This window comes from Bufo gargarizans, chromosome 4, assembly GCF_014858855.1.
Source record: "Bufo gargarizans isolate SCDJY-AF-19 chromosome 4, ASM1485885v1, whole genome shotgun sequence".
NCBI lineage: Eukaryota > Metazoa > Chordata > Amphibia > Anura > Bufonidae > Bufo > Bufo gargarizans.
The window spans coordinates 214,733,991-214,755,068 of record NC_058083.1 but is presented as its reverse complement, the minus strand read 5'-3'; the positions used below and the strand labels follow the sequence as shown (position 1 = coordinate 214,755,068).

General features: G+C 43.6%; 1 protein-coding gene across 2 annotated transcripts in view; it reads left to right on the top strand.

Annotated features, from left to right (window-relative positions):
- LOC122936025 (cytochrome P450 2J5-like) overlaps window positions 1–21,078 on the top strand; it is a 357,425-nt gene that overhangs the window by 60,452 nt on the left and 275,895 nt on the right. For both annotated transcript variants that reach the window (XM_044292019.1, XM_044292018.1), the window contains one exon: window positions 10,826–11,022. In XM_044292019.1, the coding sequence (XP_044147954.1) occupies window positions 10,826–11,022 (197 nt within the window). The remainder of the gene's footprint in view (window positions 1–10,825; window positions 11,023–21,078) is intronic.

The window sequence follows — 21,078 nt, the reverse complement described above, 5'->3', positions numbered from 1 at the left end:
AAAATGTAGGAGCCAAATCAAATTTTTAGTTGCCAAATCGAAACCGAATCAAAATTTTGGTATCGTGACAACGCTACGCCGATCAGATCGGCGTAAGGTTGTTTTGATACCAAAATTTTGATTCGCTTTCGTCACCATAAAAAAGTATTGCGATACTCAATACCACGCAAAAAAAAAAAAACACCAAAAAAAGCTGCGTGCATTTTGCATTTTATGAAACATTCGGCCCATAATAGAACAGTCCTATCCTATTTTTTGGGGTGACAAAAAAATGGCGAATGCTCACCGCATAGGAGATATTTTTTAATAATTAAATAGTTTGGACAGCGCTATGTAATATGTTTATTTATTTATTGTTTATATATTTTATATGTAAAATTAGGAAAGGGGGGATTTAAACTTAATATTTTAGGGTACTTTCACATTAGCATTTTTCATTTCTGGCATAGAGTTCCGTCCTAGGGGCTCTATACCAAAAAATTACTGATCAGGCATATCCCCATGCATTCTGAATAAGGAGCAATCTGTTCAGGATGTCTTCAGTTCAGTCATTTTGACTGATCAGGCAAAAGATAAAACCGCAGCATGCTACGGTTTTATCTCCAGCGAAAAAAACTGAAGATTTGCCTGAATGCCAGATCCAGCATTTTTCCCCATAGGAATGTATTAGTGCCAGATCTGGCATTCAAAATACCGGAATGCACCCGGCTGTGCACATGAGCGGTGATTTTCACACATCACTTGTGCGTTGTGTGAAAATCGCAGCATGCTCTATGTTGTGCGTTTTTCACGCAACGCAGGCCCTATAGAAGTTAATGGGGCTGCGTGAAAATCGCAAGCAAGTGCGGATGCGGTGCGATTTTCACGCATGGTTGCTAGGATGAAAGTCTATTCACTGTATTATTTTCCCTTATAACATGGTTATAAGGGAAAATAATAGCATTCTTTAATACAGAATGCATAGTAGAAGGTCAATATAATAAACATTGGTGGCGCAGTGCGCCCCCCCAACACCCCAGTATAATAAACATTGGTGGCGCAGTGTGCCCCCCCTCAATATAATAAACATTGGTGGTGCAGTGCCCCCCCCTCAATATAATAAACATTGGTGGCGCAGTGGGCAGTGCCAATGAGGGTTAAAAAATAAAAAAATAATTAACTCAGCTCCTCAAATTGATCGCGTAGCAGCCGGTCTCCTGTTCTTTCTTCAGGACCTGTCAAAGGACCTGTGGTGACATCACTGTGCTCATCACATGATACATCACATGATCCATCACCATAGTAATGGACCATGTGATGAGCTCAGTGACGTCACCACAGGTCCTGAAGAAAGAACAGGAGACCGGCAGCTACGCGTTCAACTGGAGGAGGTGAGTTAATTTTTTTAAATTATTTTTTAACCCTCATTGGCACTTCCCACTGAGCCACCAATGTTTCTTATACTGGGGTGTTGGGGGGGGGGGGGGCGCACTGTGCCACCAATGTTTCTTTCACAAATACAGGAGGCGGGTGCCGGAATCAAATAGCCGGCACCCGACCTTTGTGACAGGGAGCTGCGATCAGCGGCAGTTAACCCCTCAGGTACCGCACATGAAGGGTTAACTCAACTGCAGCTGATCGCAGCTCCCTGTCACAAAGGTCGGGTGCCGGCTATTTGATTTCGGCACCCGCCTCCTGTATTTGTATTACAGGTCAGTTTTCTTCATTGGTGGCGCAGTGGCTACAGCCCCTCCCCTCCTCCTCCCGTCTCTTCTTAAAGGCGGAGGCGGCGGCAGCAGCACAGGGGGGAGGAAAGACTCCTTCTCCACTGCGCTGCTGAGAAGAACATCGGCGGCGGGGCACAGAACTATCATCTCCTGTGCCCCGCCGCTGTATTCAACTGCAGAGCTGCGGCGGCGGGTCTAGTTGCAAATGGCGGCAAACCTAAAAAGTCTTGTCACCATTTGTAAATTCTAAGTCGCATTGGCAACCATTTTGGTTGCCATCTGAAGCCCTGCAAGCGTTTAACTGTCTGACCTTAGAAGCCATCACAGCCATGCCTACTAATGGCATGGCTGTGATTGGCCAGTGCAGCATGTGACCCAGCCTCTATATAAGCTGGAGTCACGTAGCGCTGCACGTCACTTTGCTGTTACAAGTGTAGGGAGAGGATGCTGCTGGACTTGTGATTTCAGGGAGAGAATAGGAGAGAATCTAACTCAGCGATCTACATACAAATAGTTGTGTGGGTGCAGGGCACAATCTTTTTACCCTGCCCTGAGCCCATTGACAAAAAAATTATAACTTTTATCAGTCTGTTAGTTAGGTGGGCGGCGGCGGCCATTTTATGCAAGCTCAGTGCACCAGCACTGCACCTGAGCTTTTGGGACATTGAAAATTATTTTTTTTTTTTTGCCAATATACAACATCTGGATTAGTCAGTGTGCAATTTAAGCTAGAAATACACCCATCATTTTCTGGGTTTTTAAAAATACACTTTTTTGACAAAAAACTGTATTTTCCTGATCTGCAAGTGTTAAATTCAAGTTTAATATATACAGCTTTCATATTCTGTTACCAAAAAAAACACTTTTTTAACAATATACAACATCTGGATTAGTCAGTGTGCAATTTAAGCTAGAAATACACCCATCATTTTCTGGGGTTTTAAAAACACACTTTTTTTTTGCCAAAAAACACTATTTTCCTGATCTGCAAGTGTTAAATTCAAGTTTAATATATACAGCTTTCATATTCTGTTACAAAAAAAACACTTTTTTGGCAATATGCAACATCTGGATTAGTCAGTGTGCAATTTAAGCTAGAAATACACCCATCATTTTCTGGGGTTTTAACCCCTTAGGGACGCATGACGTACCGATACGGCATGTTTTCCGAGTCCTTAAGGACCCATGACGTACCGGAAGGCAGCACGTTTTTTGGCATGGAAGGCAGCGCGATGTCTAAGGAAAGCATTGCGCTGCCTTCCGGTAAAGAACCTGTGAGATCCAGCCCCCTGGATCTCACAGGCCCCGGAAGATGTATGAGTAATACACACAGTATTACTCATACAGCCAATGCATTCCAATACAGAAGTATTAGAATGCATTTTAAAGAAATATACCCCCCAAAGTTCAAGTCCCAAAATGGGACAAAAATTTAAGTGAAAAAAAAAAGTTGAAAAAATAAAGTCCCCCCCCCAAAAAAATTAAAAGTTTCAAGTAAAAATAAAGAAAAACGTCATTTTCCCCAAATAAAGTGAAAAAAAATTGGTAAAGAATAGGGGGGGGGGGAGGGGGGAGTATACATATTGGGTATCGCCGCGTCTGTATCGACCGGCTCTATAAACATATCACATGACCTAACCCCTCAGATGAACACCGTAAACAATAAAAAATAAAAACTGTGCTAAATAAACCATTTTTTGTCACCTTACATCACAAAAAGTACAACAGCACAACTTAGGGACCTCGGAGAGGAGATCAAAGATAACCATGTGACAGCAATACTTTTATGCAGCCTGCCAGAGTCATACAACCCTCTGATTAATGCATTAGAGACAAGATCTGAAGCAGAACTCACATTACAGTTGGTGAAATCTCGACTTTCAGATGAATACAAGCGCAGAAAGGAGCAAACTTCTCACAGGCAAGAGAGCGATACAGGAGCAGCTCTTAAAGCAACAGACACTAAGATGCCAAACTGGAAGGCCAAACTATGTTTCCGGTGTAACAGGGCTGAGCATTTCAAGCGCGACTGTCCATTGTGGAGGAATGAGCAGAGGGAAAAAGATCCCAATCAGGCACTCATAACCATGATGAAAAACAGCAACCAAGCAGCGTGGCACGGAACTTTTAAAGTGACAGATGCTGTCACCAACCATAAATGGTATATAGATTCTGGAGCAACAAGTCACATGACTAACGATAGAGAATTCTTCGTAGAGCTCAATCCAGACAAGAAAGAAACCATATATCTTGCAGACGGGAGTTGTACAACTGCTGAAGGAACAGGATATGGAATAGTCACTTGTAAAAATGAGGCTGGACAAGTGTTAAAAATACCAATGACGGATGTATTGTATGTTCCCGGGCTCAATGGCGGCCTTATATCAGTCAGGCGACTGGCAAGCAAAGGACTAACCACAATGTTTAAAGGTGACCAATGCACTATCCAAGATGGGGAAAGAGTGATAGCAACAGCTAAAGCGGGTAAGCACCTTTATGAACTTGATGTTGTTGAGCAAGAAACAAAGCTCTGCACACATAAGCACAAGAACTGTATTCATTTATGGCACAGACGTCTGGGCCACAGGCACCCTGACAGCATACAGGAGCTGGCCAGACGGGATTTAACGAAAGGCTTCAAGTTAACAGGCTGCCCAAACACGCTAAGGTGTGAATGCTGCATCAAGGCCAAAGCCACCAGAGTAACCCCACCAAAGGCAAGTGAAAGCAGAGCAACAAGACCGATCGACCTAATACACACAGATGTATGCGGGCCTATGAGAACAACCACCCCAGGAGGAAATAAATACATATTAACTTTTATAGACGACTACTCAAGGTTTACAGTGACATACCTAATGAAGAACAAGTCAGAAGTATTCGACAAGCTGAAGGACTATGTTACCAAAGTAAGCAATAAATTTCACAGAAAACCATTAGTACTCAGAAGTGATAGTGGTGGCGAGTACACCGGGTTTCAAGTAGAGAATACACTCAGGGAACTAGGAATAGAACATCAAAAGACTGTCCCATATACTCCAGAGCAGAACGGGGTAGCAGAGAGGAAAAACAGATCTCTGACTGAAATGATCAGATGCATGTTGACTGATTCTGGACTCCCTGAAAAATATTGGGGAGAAGCAGCACAAACGGCCACCTACTTACAAAACAGATTACACTCCAAGGCAACGACCAAAACTCCATACGAGCTTTGGCACAGTCGAAAACCAAGCATAGGACACCTCAAGATATTTGGAAGCAAAGCTTTTGCTTACATTCCGGGAGAAAAGCGCAGCAAGCTCCAAAATAGAGCAATTGAAGGTGTCTTTGTTGGTTATGCCGAAAACACCAAAGGATACAGAATCCTAGACCCAAAGACCGATAAAGTGACAATCAGCAGCAGCGTAACATTTCGAGGACCTGAGAAATGAAGTAACGGAGCCAGCCATGCCAAGAGCAGAAGAACCAGATAACGCTGAGCAGGTTTTTTTTCCTATGGAACAAACACCCGAGAGTGATACTGTGTCACAGAAGAGACTGGAACAAACTGAACCAGCTAATGACGCTGAAAAAAGACGCTCAATGAGGGAAAACAAAGGTAAACCCCCCAACAGACTCTCGTACAAAGTAGAAACATCCTGCGTAAGAGAACCCACTTGTTGGAAAGACATAACACAACTCCCGGAGAGGGAAGCCAAGAGATGGATAAAGGCAGCTGAGGAAGAAATCATCTCACTACAGGACACGCAGGCTTGGGTGCTAACGCAACTGCCGGCCAAAAAGAGGGCAATTGGCTGTAAATGGACTTTCAAGGTCAAGTACAACACTGATGGTACAGTTGAGAGATATAAAGCGAGACTCGTAGCCAAAGGATACTCCCAAAAATATGGAGAAGACTACGATGAGACATTTGCCCCAGTCGTCAAACATACCACAATCAGAGCTCTACTCATAGTTGCAACTACAAAACAAATGCTAGAAAGCACCTTGATGTAAAAACCGCTTTCCTACACAGTGACTTAACAGAAGACATCTACATGGAGCAACCAGAGGGCTTTGTAGACCCACAAAAGCCAGAACAGGTATGCAAACTTAAGAAGGGGATCTACGGGCTCAAGCAAGCAGCCAGAGCATGGAACATGAAGATTAATGAGGCGCTTTTGAGAGAATCCTTTCAGAGGAGCAAGGCCGATCCCTGCCTATACACCAAGAAACTAAATGGTAGGTGGATCTTTGTACTCATTTATGTAGATGATCTGTTAGTATGTTATGAGCAAGAAGGGGATTGTTCCAGACTGCTGGAGGTCTTAAACATGGACTTTGAAACAAAAGATCTAGGTGATGTCAAACACTTCCTAGGCATGCAGATAGAAAGAGAAGAAGATGGTAGTTTTCTTATTAACCAGAGTCACAAAATACAGGAAGTAATTGAAACTTTTGGGCTCAATGATGCCAAACCAGTCAACTCGCCTATGGAGACAAATTATCTTAAATAATTAAACAACTCAATTAACCCCTTGCAAGATGACTCACAATTCAGAAGAGCAATGGGGAAGTTACTATACATTGCTACAGTGGCAAGGCCTGACATAGCCATAGCAGTGGGATTCTTATGCAGAAAAGTATCCCAGCCAACCCAGATGGACTGGAACGCAGCAAAAAGGATCATACACTATTTGAAGGGAACAATAGACTTTAAACTAAAACTTTCATCAACAGGGAAAAGTGGTCTGACTGGATATGTGGATGCAGACTGGGCAGGTGACCCCAGTGATCGGAAATCCACCAGTGGACACCTGTTTCTATTCAAAGACGGGCTGATCAGCTGGACCACCAGAAAACAGTCCACAGTGACACTGTCCTCCACCGAAGCACAATATGTGGCCGCATCACAAGCAGGGCAAGAGGTAATCTGGTTGAGACAATTGCTGGAAGATCTATATCACAACCAGACAGAGTCCACGCCAATCTATGAGGACAATCAAGGATGTATAGCACTCGCACAGACAGAGCGGATAAACCCGAGAACCAAACACATAGATGTGAGATATCACTTCTTAAGAGACTTGCAAGAGCAAGGACAGATGGATCTACGATACTGTCCCACTGAGGAAATGTTAGCAGACATCCTTACTAAGCCTTTGCCTGCAAAGAGACATATGGATCTAACAAGAAGAATCGGTTTGTCTAATTAAGCACTTCACAATGAGAAGGGGTGTTGGAGACTGAACATTGTTTCATGCTATGTTATACATTGCTTGGTTTATTTCCCTGTATGCCTATGTATTTGAAGTATTGAGTCTGACCACTAGATGTCACTATACACAAATACTCTATCATAATGTTCTATGTGTTGACTATCTGTTATTGCATTTTCCTGTTATCTATGGTTGTTGTTCTTCTATATCTCCTGTGCTAACATGAGCACCATGCTCTCTGCTGTATGTCTCTTCAATACAAATGAATCCTAGTAAACTACAGCCATCCATATATGTCTGATTATTCTCTGCATCATCTGCACCAGCCAACATTAATGACGTTTGTAAAAATCAGTTTTGAATACCTTAAGGGGTGTAGTTTCTTAGATGGGGCCACTTTTATAGAGTTTCTACTCTAGGGGTGCATCAGGGGGCTTCAAATAGGACATGGTGTCAAAAAAAACAGTCCAGCAAAACCTGCCTTCCAAAAACTGTATGGCATTCCTTTCCTTCTGCGCCCTGCCGTGTGCCCGTACAGCGGTTTACGACCACATATGGGGTGTTTCTGTAAACTACAGAATCAGGGCCATAAATATTGAGTTTGGTTTGGCTGTTAACCCTTGCTTTGTAGCTGGAAAAAAATTATTAAAATGGAAAATCTGCCAAAAAAGTGAAATTTTGAAATTGTATCTGTATTTTCCATTAATTCTTGTGGAACACCTAAAGGGTTAACAAAGTTTGTAAAATCAGTTTTGAATACCTTGAGGGGTGTAGTTTATAGAATGGGGTCATTTTTGGGTGGTTTCTATTATGTAAGCCTCGCAAAGTGACTTCAGTCCCGAACTGGTCCCTAAAAATTGGGTTTTTGAAAATTTCTGAAAAATTTCAAGATTTGCTTCTAAACTTCTAAGCCTTGTAACGTCCCCAAAAAATAAAATATCATTCCCAAAATGATCCAAACATGAAGTAGACATATGGGGAATGTAAAGTAATAACTATTTTTGGAGGTATTACTATGTATTATAGAAGTAGAGTAATTGAAACTTGGAAATTTGGTATTTTTTACAAATTTTTGGTAAATTTGGTATTTTTTATAAATAAAAATGATTTATTTTTACTTCATTTTACCAACTGCAAGTGTTAAATTCAAGTTTAATATATACAGCTTTCATATTCTGTTACCAAAAAAACACTTTTTTGGTAGTATACAACATCTGGATTAGTCAGTGTGCAATTTAAGCTAGAAATACAGGCATTATTTTCTGGGGCTTTAAAAACACCATTTTTTTTGCCAAAAAACAGTATTTTCCTGATCTGCAAGTGTTGAATCCAAGTTTAATGAATACAGCTTTCAAAAAAAATACGTTAATGAATACAGCTTACCAAAAAAAAATAACTTTTTGGGCAATATACAGCATCTGGATTAGTCAGTGTGCAGTGAGACAGGGGCCCGGGGCCCTGGATGGACAGGAGGGATGGACGCAGGAGGTCTGTGCAGGGCAGCAATAGAAGATAGGAGGGTGGAACAGGAGCTCTGGATACATGAGGGAGGAAAGGAGACAGCAGGGGCTCCATGAGGATGAGATAGGACAGGATATGAAGGTGGGGGGTGTCATGGAGGCAAACTGCTTAATGAGGCAGTAAAACAACTAAATAGCATTAAAGCTGCTGGTGTACAGCATCCAGCAGCAGCTGGGAGAGTTCCCACATCACATTTCTTTTTTAAAAATCCATGCATATTCGGAAATGGTACGAATAAAAATTAAGACTGAGCAGCAAAAAAAAACAGCCCATAGATGGAAATATGAAAAAGTTATAAGTCTCGGAATTTGGTGATGGAAATAAAAATGTTTTCAAAGTTTTTCTTTTTTTTCAAGGGGTTGTCCACTTTATTTATATTGATTACCTATCAGGAAAGGTCATCCATATCAGATCAGCGAGGGACCGACAATCTGCACCCCCACCAATCAGCTGTTTGCAGAGAAGGCAGGTGCCGTCCCTTCATTGTTTACATGCTAGATGTTGCAACCGTGGCGGTGAGCACATGTAATTACACCTAAGATGTCCCTTTGAAGTGAATGCAGTTCCAACGGCGGGCGGGTAAACAGTGACGAGAAGGCAGTGCTCTTTGAACAGCTGATTGTTGGGGGTGCCAGGAGTCAGCCACCCGCTGATCTGATATTGTTGATCTATCTTGAGAATAGGTCATCAATAGAAATAAAGCGGACAACCCCTTTAAGTATTACATCATAAGACAAACTGTAGAAAATTGGTATTAATGTCATTGTACTTTAATTAGTTGTACTGTAATTAATTGTAATTGCATCACATTATACTGTGTACAATATTAAATGGTAGCATTAGAAAGTATAACTTTTCCTCCAAAAAACATTCATTCGGCTATGTAAACGAAAAAAAAAAAAAAGTTATGGCTCTTGGAAGGTAGGAAGTAAAAAAAAAACACAAAAAACAACAACACAATGGCTGCATCAGGAATAAGTTTAAATGCACCATAAAAATCTCTAAAAATAAATAAATTTTGGACTGAACTGACTGTACTCCTCCCTGTCAAATGAGGGGTTGTCCAGAATTACAAAGACATGGCTGTCTTCTTCCAAAACACCACCACCCCTGTCCATAGGTTTTTGATGATATTGCAGCTAAGCCAATATGGGCAACCCCTCAAACTTTTATTGTTGTGTTCAGGTCTCAACACCTCAGACTGTACGTCATCTTCTGCAGTTTTCATTCTCCATATTCACTGGTCCATCAACATTTGGGAGAATAAAAACATTGAATGATCACTTCTGTCTATGCTGCTGAATGAAAAATACTTCATTAGGCCTGATAAGTCTTGTACCCAATAAAGTTACTGACATTTGATATTAGATCTTTTGGAGTCTTTATTTCCAGCAGTGGCACCAGAAGTAATCCTACAATGTTTCTATAAACTCAAATCATCAACAAAATCTTTTGGGGCTCTAATGGCACACCATGGAGCACATACTGTATATAATCAGGTTACCATATCATCATCATATTGCTAAATATGCATTTGCACTTAACTCCTCGGAAACCAAGCATGTTGGTTAGGCAAGACCTGTATTTTGTAAGCCATTTTTTAAGCCATGCCAGTTATTAACTTTATCACAGCTTTATACTTTTGCAGCTCATCTCTTCGAATACATTCAAATATTTTACATACACAGATATCAAACTTACCAGTTGGTAGTTACATGTTTCCAACTTTTTACCTTTCTTAAATATTGCTACCATATCAGTCATCCTCCAGTCTTGTGGCACTGCCCCTGTTACACGAAAGTCTAATGGTCTATCAATTAGTGAGACTAATTCCCTCAGTACCTATGGATGTATGCCATCTGGGACAAGAGCTTTATCAATACATAATTGTAGCTGTATTTCTTCTTGTGTTAACGCAGTGATATTTGACAAAGACCTTTGTTTATTACCCAAACAGTCCAGCAGGGGTACCCTGTTCATTAGTTAGATACCTAAATTTTAAATCATTTAATAGAAATATGAGAATATACATATACACATATACGCAGAGTTATGTTGCAGTTAAATCCAAGGAGAGGCCAGAGTAAAGTCAGGTATAAAGGATAAATGATGGATAGAAGCAGGGGGCCGGGGAGAGAGTCCCTAGCTCTGATTCCCTAAACTGATCCTCTGCCCAGGGACGTCTCCTGGTGGTGGAGGCGCCCTGTCCACGTACCTACTCTCAAATTCCTAAATGTCCCTGCTGAGGTGGCAGGTGGAAGAAGAAGGATAATACGTGGTATACTGACGGATAACTAGCACCCCCCTGAATGATATCTGTTTATTACCCCCCTGAATGATATCTGGCACTGGCAGCTCACTGTTTTGACTAATCTTGGTCTGCAATTTCTTTTCTTAAAGGGAAACCACTTGAGAACCTGACGCTACAGATGGATTTCATCTGGTTACTTTTGGGGCTGCTGTTATGTTTGCTCAGCATCAAAATCATCAACATTTATCGAGCTGCAGCATTATTTCCCCCTGGACCAACTCCGCTACCATTCATTGGAAATCTTTATGCAATCCAATTTCAGCTTCATCATAAGAAGCTAATGAAGGTACCAGTAAAATTTGTCAAATGTGTGATTAATTGTATTCATTTTTACTGATTCTTTATCCTTTCTTACTAAGAAAAAATAAAAATCTGATTTGATGAGAGTAATAAAAAAGAAAATAAAGTTACTGTACTTTTTGGAGTTTAAGAGGCACCCCATGTTTAGACAAACAGAAAATTAGAAAAAAAAATATTTTCTAATTATTAAAGAGTCACTGTGTTTTCAAAAACAACTTTTGATATTTCATAGAGAAGTGTCAAAAGTTATGATCAGTGGGGGTGAGACTCACTGATTGATAGAACAAGGAGAGGTGATCGCTCTCTTTCCTTGCTGCTGGAGACTAGCTCAATGGAAGTCTATGGGCCCGTCTTGATTCCATTCTCTGCAGCGAGGAGAGAGAGTGTGCAATAGGCAAGCGCTTCTCTCTTCTCGTTTTAGCGATCTGTGGAGGGGGGTCTCAGTACTCAAAACCCTACCAATCAAGATGTATCAAAAGTTATTTGAAAAATCAGTGACCGTTTAAACTTGTTCTGATGGTTTAATGAAGTGGAGGGGTCAAGATCACTAATAGCAGCTGTGTCTTGATGCAGATAAACTACTTTATTCCATAAACGGAAATGGTCCTATAACCAGGATGTGTTTCGGCAATGTGCCTTCATCAACAGGTACATCCAAGTGTGATAAGAACAAGATATATATACAAAATGTACGGCCCACAGGGATGGAAGGCCCATCCCACAAGGGGAGTGGCCACAAAGGGATACAAAACATCAATATAAATCAGCATACTACAATAGTAAACAAACAAAAAGCACTATGATAGAAAGACTATCTTACATGTTGTAGACTAATCCCATGATAGATAATTAGATAGTTGACGTCTGAAAAAAATAAACAATAGATCAATTATAATCAATAAAAAATAAAAATTTATACAGGGAGTGCAGAATTATTAGGCAAATGAGTATTTTGACCACATCATCCTCTTTATGCATGTTGTCTTACTCCAAGCTGTATAGGCTCGAAAGCCTACTACCAATTAAGCATATTAGGTGATGTGCATCTCTGTAATGAGAAGGGGTGTGGTCTAATGACATCAACACCCTATATCAGGTGTGCATAATTATTAGGCAACTTCCTTTCCTTTGGCAAAATGGGTCAAAAGAAGGACTTGACAGGCTCAGAAAAGTCAAAAATAGTGAGATATCTTGCAGAGGGATGCAGCACTCTTAAAATTGCAAAGCTTCTGAAGCGTGATCATCGAACAATCAAGCATTTCATTCAAAATAATCAACAGGGTCGCAAGAAGCGTGTGGAAAAACCAAGGCGCAAAATAACTGCCCATGAACTGAGAAAAGTCAAGCGTGCAGCTGCCAAGATGCCACTTGCCACCAGTTTGGCCATATTTCAGAGCTGCAACATCACTGGAGTGCCCAAAAGCACAAGGTGTGCAATACTCAGAGACATGGCCAAGGTAAGAAAGGCTGAAAGACGACCACCACTGAACAAGACACACAAGCTGAAACGTCAAGACTGGGCCAAGAAATATCTCAAGACTGATTTTTCTAAGGTTTTATGGACTGATGAAATGAGAGTGAGTCTTGATGGGCCAGATGGATGGGCCCGTGGCTGGATTGGTAAAGGGCAGAGAGCTCCAGTCCGACTCAGACGCCAGCAAGGTGGAGGTGGAGTACTGGTTTGGGCTGGTATCATCAAAGATGAGCTTGTGGGGCCTTTTCGGGTTGAGGATGGAGTCAAGCTCAACTCCCAGTCCTACTGCCAGTTTCTGTAAGACACCTTCTTCAAGCAGTGGTACAGAAAGAAGTCTGCATCCTTCAAGAAAAACATGATTTTCATGCAGGACAATGCTCCATCACACGCGTCCAAGTACTCCACAGCGTGGCTGGCAAGAAAGGGTATAAAATAAGAAAATCTAATGACATGGCCTCCTTGTTCACCTGATCTGAACCCCATTGAGAACCTGTGGTCCATCATCAAATGTGAGATTTACAAGGAGAGAAAACAGTACACCTCTCTGAACAGTGTCTGGGAGGCTGTGGTTGCTGCTGCACGCAATGTTGATGGTGAACAGATCAAAACACTGACAGAATCCATGGATGGCAGGCTTTTGAGTGTCCTTGCAAAGAAAGGTGGCTATATTGGTCACTGATTTGTTTTTGTTTTGTTTTTGAATGTCAGAAATGTATATTTGTGAATGTTGAGATGTTATATTGGTTTCACTGGTAAAAATAAATAATTGAAATGGGTATATATTTGTTTTTTGTTAAGTTGCCTAATAATTATGCACAGTAATAGTCACCTGCACACACAGATATCCCCCTAAAATAGCTAAAACTAAAAACAAACTAAAAACTACTTCCAAAAATATTCAGCTTTGATATTAATGAGTTTTTTGGGTTCAATGAGAACATGGTTGTTGTTCAATAATAAAATTAATCCTCAAAAATACAACTTGCCTAATAATTCTGCACTCCCTGTATATGTTACAGATGCATAACCTCATGTATAAATTTTTACTTTTTATTGATTATAATTGATCTTTTTTTCAGACGTCAACTATCTAATTTTCTATCATGGGATTAGTCTTTAGATTTTAGATTTATATTGATGTTTTGTATTCCTTTGTGGCCACTCCCCTTGTGGGATGGGCCTTCCGTCCCTGTGGGCGGTACCTTTTGTATATATATCTTGTTCTTATCACACTTGGATGTACCTGTTGATGAAGGCACATCGCCGAAACGCGTCCTGGTTATAGGACCATTTCCGTTTATGGAATAAAGTCGTTTATCTGCATTAAGACACAGCTGTTGGGAGTCTTTCTTAATCAATTATTGTGGAGTGGCCTCTTCTCCCGGGCAGCGTGCACCTGAGCGAGTGCTGGCTTCTTTATATTCATCACAAGATCACTAATATAGCTGAGCGAAGTTTTAAAAAATTTGATTCGGACGGTTTGCTGTATTTTTCCGAATTTATTTGCGGCGAATTATGTTAAAAAACGTATATTTCCGGGTTGCAGAGATCCTTTAGGGCTAGGGGTGTAGAACACTGTGCCTTGCAGCAACACGCATAGGGAGCCTGCTGTGGTAGTGAAATAATACTTTGAGTCAGTATGACATGCAGATGACAGGCGTCGCTCTTAGAATCGCTGCACAATTCACTTATTTGGGCAGTCACGCGGCCAAAACTGACCAAATAACTGAAGTATCAACTCAGCCTTACAGGTTGATACTAGCTTTAAGAAGAAGCGCACTCCTTTTACACCCTCGTCAGCAGTAAGTTTGTGTTGAAGTCACTGATTAATTTGCCCTTCCTCTGATCCGTCAGAACAATAAGCCACAAAAAACGGATCCTGTCTGTGGAGCATACGCCTTCACTCAGTCAGCCTTTGCTCAAAAATCCATCAGTATTGCTAATTAGAGATAGCCTTACGGTTCGCCCGGCGGTCGTTTCACGGCAAACTTTGCTCGTTCGCGGTTCGAATGGGCAAACATATGAAGATGTCCGCCAGCGCCATATTCTTTTACATTGTGAAGAACTTTGACCCATGACACATCCATCAGGTGGTACAGGACAGCCAATTGAGATGTTTCAGCACATGGACATACCCCCTACCTTATAAATAAACCTGATCTGGCCGCCATCTTACATTCAGTCTTTTGCCAGTGTAGGGAGAGGTTGCTGTGTGGAGCAGGGGCAGACTGTTAGGGACACCAAATGCTAGCTAGCAGGGCCACAAAAGTCCTTTTAAGGACTGGTATAGGTATGACTTACTGAGGGGTGTAATATACTTATAATATACTTTCTAACATAGAAAGTATATTATAGTGCATTTGTATTGTGAAGCAGTTGTTTGCGGTTTTTCTAGGATACTGCAGCTAGACAGAGTGCCAAACGCTATTGGAACAAATCATTTCTACTGGTGTGATATACGAGTTGCCCCCCCCCCCAAAAAAAACTGAAGCAGAGGTGTTATATACCAATAATATACTTTCTATATAGTGCATTTAGGTAGCGCAGCATTTGTTTGCAGTTTTGCTGCGTTACCCGGTCCTGTCTGTGGAGCATACGCCTTCACTCGGTCAGCCTTTGCTCAATAATCAATCAGTATTGCTAATGCCAAATAAAACAGGAGTGGATCTAAAACAGAGATTACAGGTGAATTGAATATTTGCATGTCTTCTGTGTTTTGTACCCACTCCTGTTTTTGGCTACCAAATCATAAGCCAATTCTGATAGGACCATACAGGCCTTACAGCTGCTACACAGACAAGATCCGTTGTGCGTCTCATTTTTCCTTCCTTCTGACAGATCAAAAGAAAGGTCAAATAAATGATGATGTCAGCCAGGCCGAAAGCCAAAATAGTGGACCAGTCATGAAGTGGGGGAGGGTGGGAACAGCATGAGAAGTCCATAGAGTGGACCTATGACATAGTGGTGAGGTTCAAGCAGCATGAGGAGACTACAGAGTGGCACAATGACAGAGTCTTGAGGTGGCAGCAGTATAAGGAGGCCACCAAGCAGCACAATGAGTCTGGAGGTGGTGGCAGCAGCGCATCAGGAAAAGGCCACAGAGTGGCACAATGACAGAGTCTGGAGTGGGCAGCATCAAGAAAAGGCCACCGAGTGGCACAATGACCGATTCTGGAGTTGGCAGCAGCATGAGGAGGCCACCGAGTGGCACAATGACCTAGTCTGGAGGTGTCGGCAGCAGCATCAGGAGAAGGCCACCGAGTGGCACAATGACAGAGTATGGAGTTAGCAGCATCAGGAAAAGGCCACCGAGTGGCACAATGACCGAGTCTGGAGTTTGCGGCAGCAGCAGCATCAGGAGGATACCACAGAGTGGCAAGGTGACAGTGTGGATATGGCAGCAGCAGCAGCATCAGGATACCACAGAGTGGCAAGGTGACATAGTGTGGACATGGCAGCAGCATCAGGATACCACAGAGTGGCAAGGTGACATAGTATGGATATGGCAGCAGCAGCAACATCAGGATACCACAGAGTGGCAAGGTGACATAGTGCGGATATGGCAGCAGTAGCAGCATCAGGATACCACAGAGTGGCAAGGTGACAGTGTGGAAATGGCAGCAGCACCATCAGGAGACCACAAAATGACCCAGTGACAGAGTGGGGAGGTGGGTGGCAATACCCCTACCCACTGATGAAGATGTGTGAAAGAAGGAGCACTTGGCATCAGATGTGTGGCATCAGGCGGTTGGCAGCATCAGAGTAGAAACTGAGGCAGGTAGCCAGAAGAAACGGTTCTCTTTTTTTTTCAAGGTTTGGGTGAGGCGGCATGGATAATCTAATCAGGCATTGTTGGGTGGAAATCCTGGATGATCCACGCCTGATTCATCTTGACAAAGGTCAGTCTCTCCACATTTTGGGTGGAAAGGCGAGTTCTCCTCAGGTAACTATGGCCCCCGCCGCACGAAACACCAGCTCTGATGCCACACTACTGGCCAGGCAGGCCAGCTTTTCCAGGGCAAACTCTGCTAGTTGCGGGCACAAATCCAGTTTGGCTACCCAGTAGTCTAGTGGATCTTTAATGTGAAGTGGCAGGGTGCTGTCCAAGTATGCCACCACCTGCTGGTTTAGGTCCTGCTCCAGGTCTACCTTCTGCTGCAGGTGAGTAGTTTTTTCACTATGCGGATGAAGAAAGCTACTCATCAGCGACTGTAGACTCAGGCTGCTTCTGATGGAGCTGGTACTGCTCCTCCCACCCTACCCCTCCCCAGCAGCCATGGCAGAGTAAATGAGAACAGAGGGCCCACCCGGTCACACCTGAGAGAGGATGGTTGCTGGCGCAGATAGGCAGCGGCCAACTGACTACACAGGATGTCTCTGTAGTACTTCAGTTTGTCCTCCCTCTCAGTGAGTATAAAAAAGGCCCCCATTTTGGACTGGAAGCGAGGGTCCAACAAGGTGGAGAGCTAGAAGTCATCCCTCTGCTGAATGGGGACAATTCAGCTGTCACTACCCAAGCAAGTGAGCATGCATCGGGCCATTTGTGCAAGTGACTTGGAGGGACTCCCTGCCTCCATCTCCACTGCTCTGTCTCGTCTTTCTCATCTCCTTGTAGCTCCTCTGGCTGCTCCTGCACCTCCTCTCCTGTCACCTGTGTAGAAAAAACACCCATTTCACTACACATTGCTTGTGCATTAATGTCCTCCTCCTCCAGTTCATCCCCCACAGGTCTCATGTGGCCATGAGATCTAGGCGCCACATCTCCAGTGCCCTGACCAGCCATTGTTAACACCATCTGTTCCAGGATATGAAGCAGTCGAATGACGTCGTTTATCCAGTAGTGGTGTCCTCAAAGGGCCTGAGCAAACGGCAGGTGTCACGCATGAGCTGCCACTGGCTGACATCAAAGTTACACAGAGGAGTACTACTATCCACTTGCATCATCAAGAAATCGTTTATGGCCTTTTTCTGTTCGTATAGCCGGTCCAACATATGGAGGGTGGAATTCCAACGGGTGGAAACGTCGCATATCATCCTATGTTGGGGGATGCCGTTCTGCTGCTGCAGCTCAAGGAGGGTTTGCTTTGCGGTGTACCAGTGGCTGAAGTGCATGCAAAGTTTCCTGCCCATTTTTAGGATGGCATGCAGATGGGTGGAAGACTTCAGGAACCGCTTGACAACCAGATTAAACACGTGTGCGCCATGCAGGGCGCATGGCTCAGCCTTCCTTGACGTAGCACCGACACCATGTTCTTTCCGTTGTCGGTCACCATGGTTCCAATTTTTAGTTGTCGCGAAGAAAGCCACGATTCGATTTCTTGATGAATCAAACGGAGCAGTTCTTCCCCTGTGTGACTCCGTTCACCAAGGCAAACCAGGTGCAGAACAGCGTGACACCGCCTTGCCCTGCACATGTGGTATGCTGGAGGGGCACTTTGACTTGTCCCTGCAGTGGAGGCTGAGGACATGGTGAAGGATGAGGAGACAGAGGCGGACATTGTCGCAGGACCAACGGCGTGATAATGTGGAGGCAGAAGCGGCGTGACCTGGCCAAGTTGCTGGTGTGGCTGTTCAGGAACCACATTCACCCAGTGGGCCGTAAAGGACATGTATTGTCCATGACCATAGTTACAGCTCCACACGTCGACGCTGCCATGCACTTTGGCAGACACCGACAGGCTCAAGGACTGGCCCACCTTCTGTTCTACATATTTGTGCAGGGCTGGTACTGCATTTTTCGCAAAGAAATTACGGCTTGGGACTCTCCACCTCTGCTCAGCACAAGTCATCAGTTCTCTGAATGGTGCAGAGTCCACCACTTGGAAAGGGAGGGACTGCAGCACCAGCAACTTGGACAGGAGCACGTTCAGCTTCTGTGCCGTTGGATGCGTGCACGCATACTGTTGTCTCTTGGCAATCGCTTCGGTGATCGAGGAGTAGGAGGAGTAGGAGGAGCAGAAGCATCAGGAACAGCAGACGATGGGAAGGACAGACAGCTCCCTTCGGCTGAGGTAGTGGAGCCTTGAGTGCCTGAAATCAGGTGCGTGCCACTGGGTGATGCAGCAGGCTGGACCACCCCATTGGAGCCATGGTTCTCCCAGGTCACTGGGTGGCGACGCTGCATATGTTGACCCAGGGCTGTAGTGCCAACATTGGCATGTTTCACCTTCTGCCCACAGATTCTACATATGGCCACCTTCACCTCCTCCGGCGGCTTAACAAAAAACTGCTACACCGCCGAGTAGGTGAGTTTACCCCCAACAGTACGCACTGAATTACAGCTGAATTACAGCTACCGCAGCTCCCGTGAACCCGTGCACCACTCCTTTCCGGGCAGGTAGGCTTTTGCAAAGCGGGTGGTCTACCCCGTGCCCGTTTGGCTCCCAACCTCCCACTGCTGCCACCCTGCTGACTCCTGGCCATGCTAGCGATTTAGTGGCTCAGCCGCTGCCCCACGGGCAAGCTGGCACCCTCTTCTCCTGATGATAACGAAGCCCCTTCTTCACCTGGCTCCCAAGTGCGATCGGCTTCGCCATCATCGAGTAGTGTCTGCATGTCACTGATGTCCTCCTCAACAGTCTCTGGGTCAGGAGCCTGACCGCTCGCACCACCACCTCCTATGCCACTCTCCTCATCACTTCTTGACCGCCTAGCGGAGGAAGAGGCGGATGTCTCCTCCAGAACTTGGCTGGGCAGTAGCTGCTGACTGTCCTGTAGTAGCTCGTCCTTGCTGTATAGTAGAGCTGAGCCCACAGCATACAATACTTCTGTGGGTGATGGAACAGCAAAGGACAGAGGCAAAACAGGGCCTGCTCGTGGGCCATGCCAACTAATGGCTCTGTCTGACGAACCCACCGACTGTTGGCTGGGGGTGTCTGATGTAACGGGATGAAGTGGATGACCTAGTTATACTATCAAGAACCGCTGGGTTGCTGGTTAAGACATGACCGCTAGCTGACACCGGAAGCTCAGTCTTTTTGCTATGACTCCTGCTGCCACGGCCCTTTACTCTGCTGCGACATCTGCCTGGCACTTCTCTTATGACATACTTTTAGCTGTACTAAATTAATTAAAAGCAAATTAAAACACCCATAAAAGCGACAAATATATTTTTATTTTTGTACTGAAATAGGTTAGTAATCGCTTTCACCACAAATAATTGCAACAGTGAAGTGCGTATATATTTTTCTATTTGTACTGAAATACGCCACTAAATACTTTTACCATATATAACTGCAGAAGTGAACTGCGTACAGTCAGGTCCATAAATATTGGGACATCGACACAATTCTTGGCTCTATACACCACCACAATGGATTTGAAATGAAACTAACAAGATGTGCTTTAACTGCAGACTGTCGGCTTTAATTTGAGGGTATTTACATCCAAATCAGGTGAACGGTGTAGGAATTACAACCGTTTGCATATGTGCCTCCCACTTGTTAAGGAACCAAAAGTAATGGGACAATTGGCTTCTCAGCTGTTCCATGGCCAGGTGGGTGTTATTCCCTCATTATCCCAATTACAATGAGCAGATAAAAGGTCCAGAGTTAATTTCAAGTGTGCTATTTGCATTTGGAATCTGTTGCTGTCAACTCTCTAGATGTAAAGTAAGTAAAGATCAGTAAAGCAAATCATCATTAGGCTGAAAAAACAAAACAAACCCATCAGAGAGATAGCAAAAACATTAGGCTTGGCCAAAACAACTGTTTGGAACATTCTTTAAAAAAAAGGGACGCACCGGTGAGCTCAGCATCACCAAAAGACCCTGAAGACCACAGAAAACAACTGTGGTGGATGACCGAAGAATTCTTTCCCTGGTGAAGAAAAGACCCTTCGCAACAGTTGGCCAGACCAAGAACACTCTCCAAGAGGTAGGTGTATGTGTGTCAAAGTTAACATTCGCGAGTAGACTTCACCAGAGTGAATACAGAGGGTTCACCACAAGATGTAAACCATTGGTGAGCCTCAAAAACAGGAAGGCCAGATTAGAGTTTGTCAAACGACATCTAAAAAAGCCTTCACAGTTCTGGAACAACATCCTATGGACAGATGAGACCAAGATCAACTTGTACCAGAGTGATGGGAAGAGAAGAGTATGGAGAAGGAAAGGAACTGCTCATGATCCTAAGCATACCACCTCATCAGTGAAGCATGATGGTGGTAGTGTCATGGCGTGGGCATGTATGGCTGCCAATGGAACTGGTTCTCTTGTATTTATTGATGATGTGACTGCTGACAAAAGCAGCAGGATGAATTCTGAAGTGTTTCGGGCAATATTATATGCTCATATTCAGCCAAATGCTTCAGAACTCATTGGACAGCGCTTCACAGTGCAGATGGACAATGATCCAAAGCATACTGCAAAAGCAACCAAAGAGTTTTTTAAGGGAAAGAAGTGGAATGTTATGCAATGGCAAAGTCAATCACCTGACCTGAATCCGATTGAGCATGCATTTCCCTTGCTAAAGACAAAACTGAAGGGAAAATGCCCCAAGAACAAGCAAGAACTGAAGACAGTTGCAGTAGAGGCCTGGCAGAGCATCACCAAAGATGAAACCTATCGTC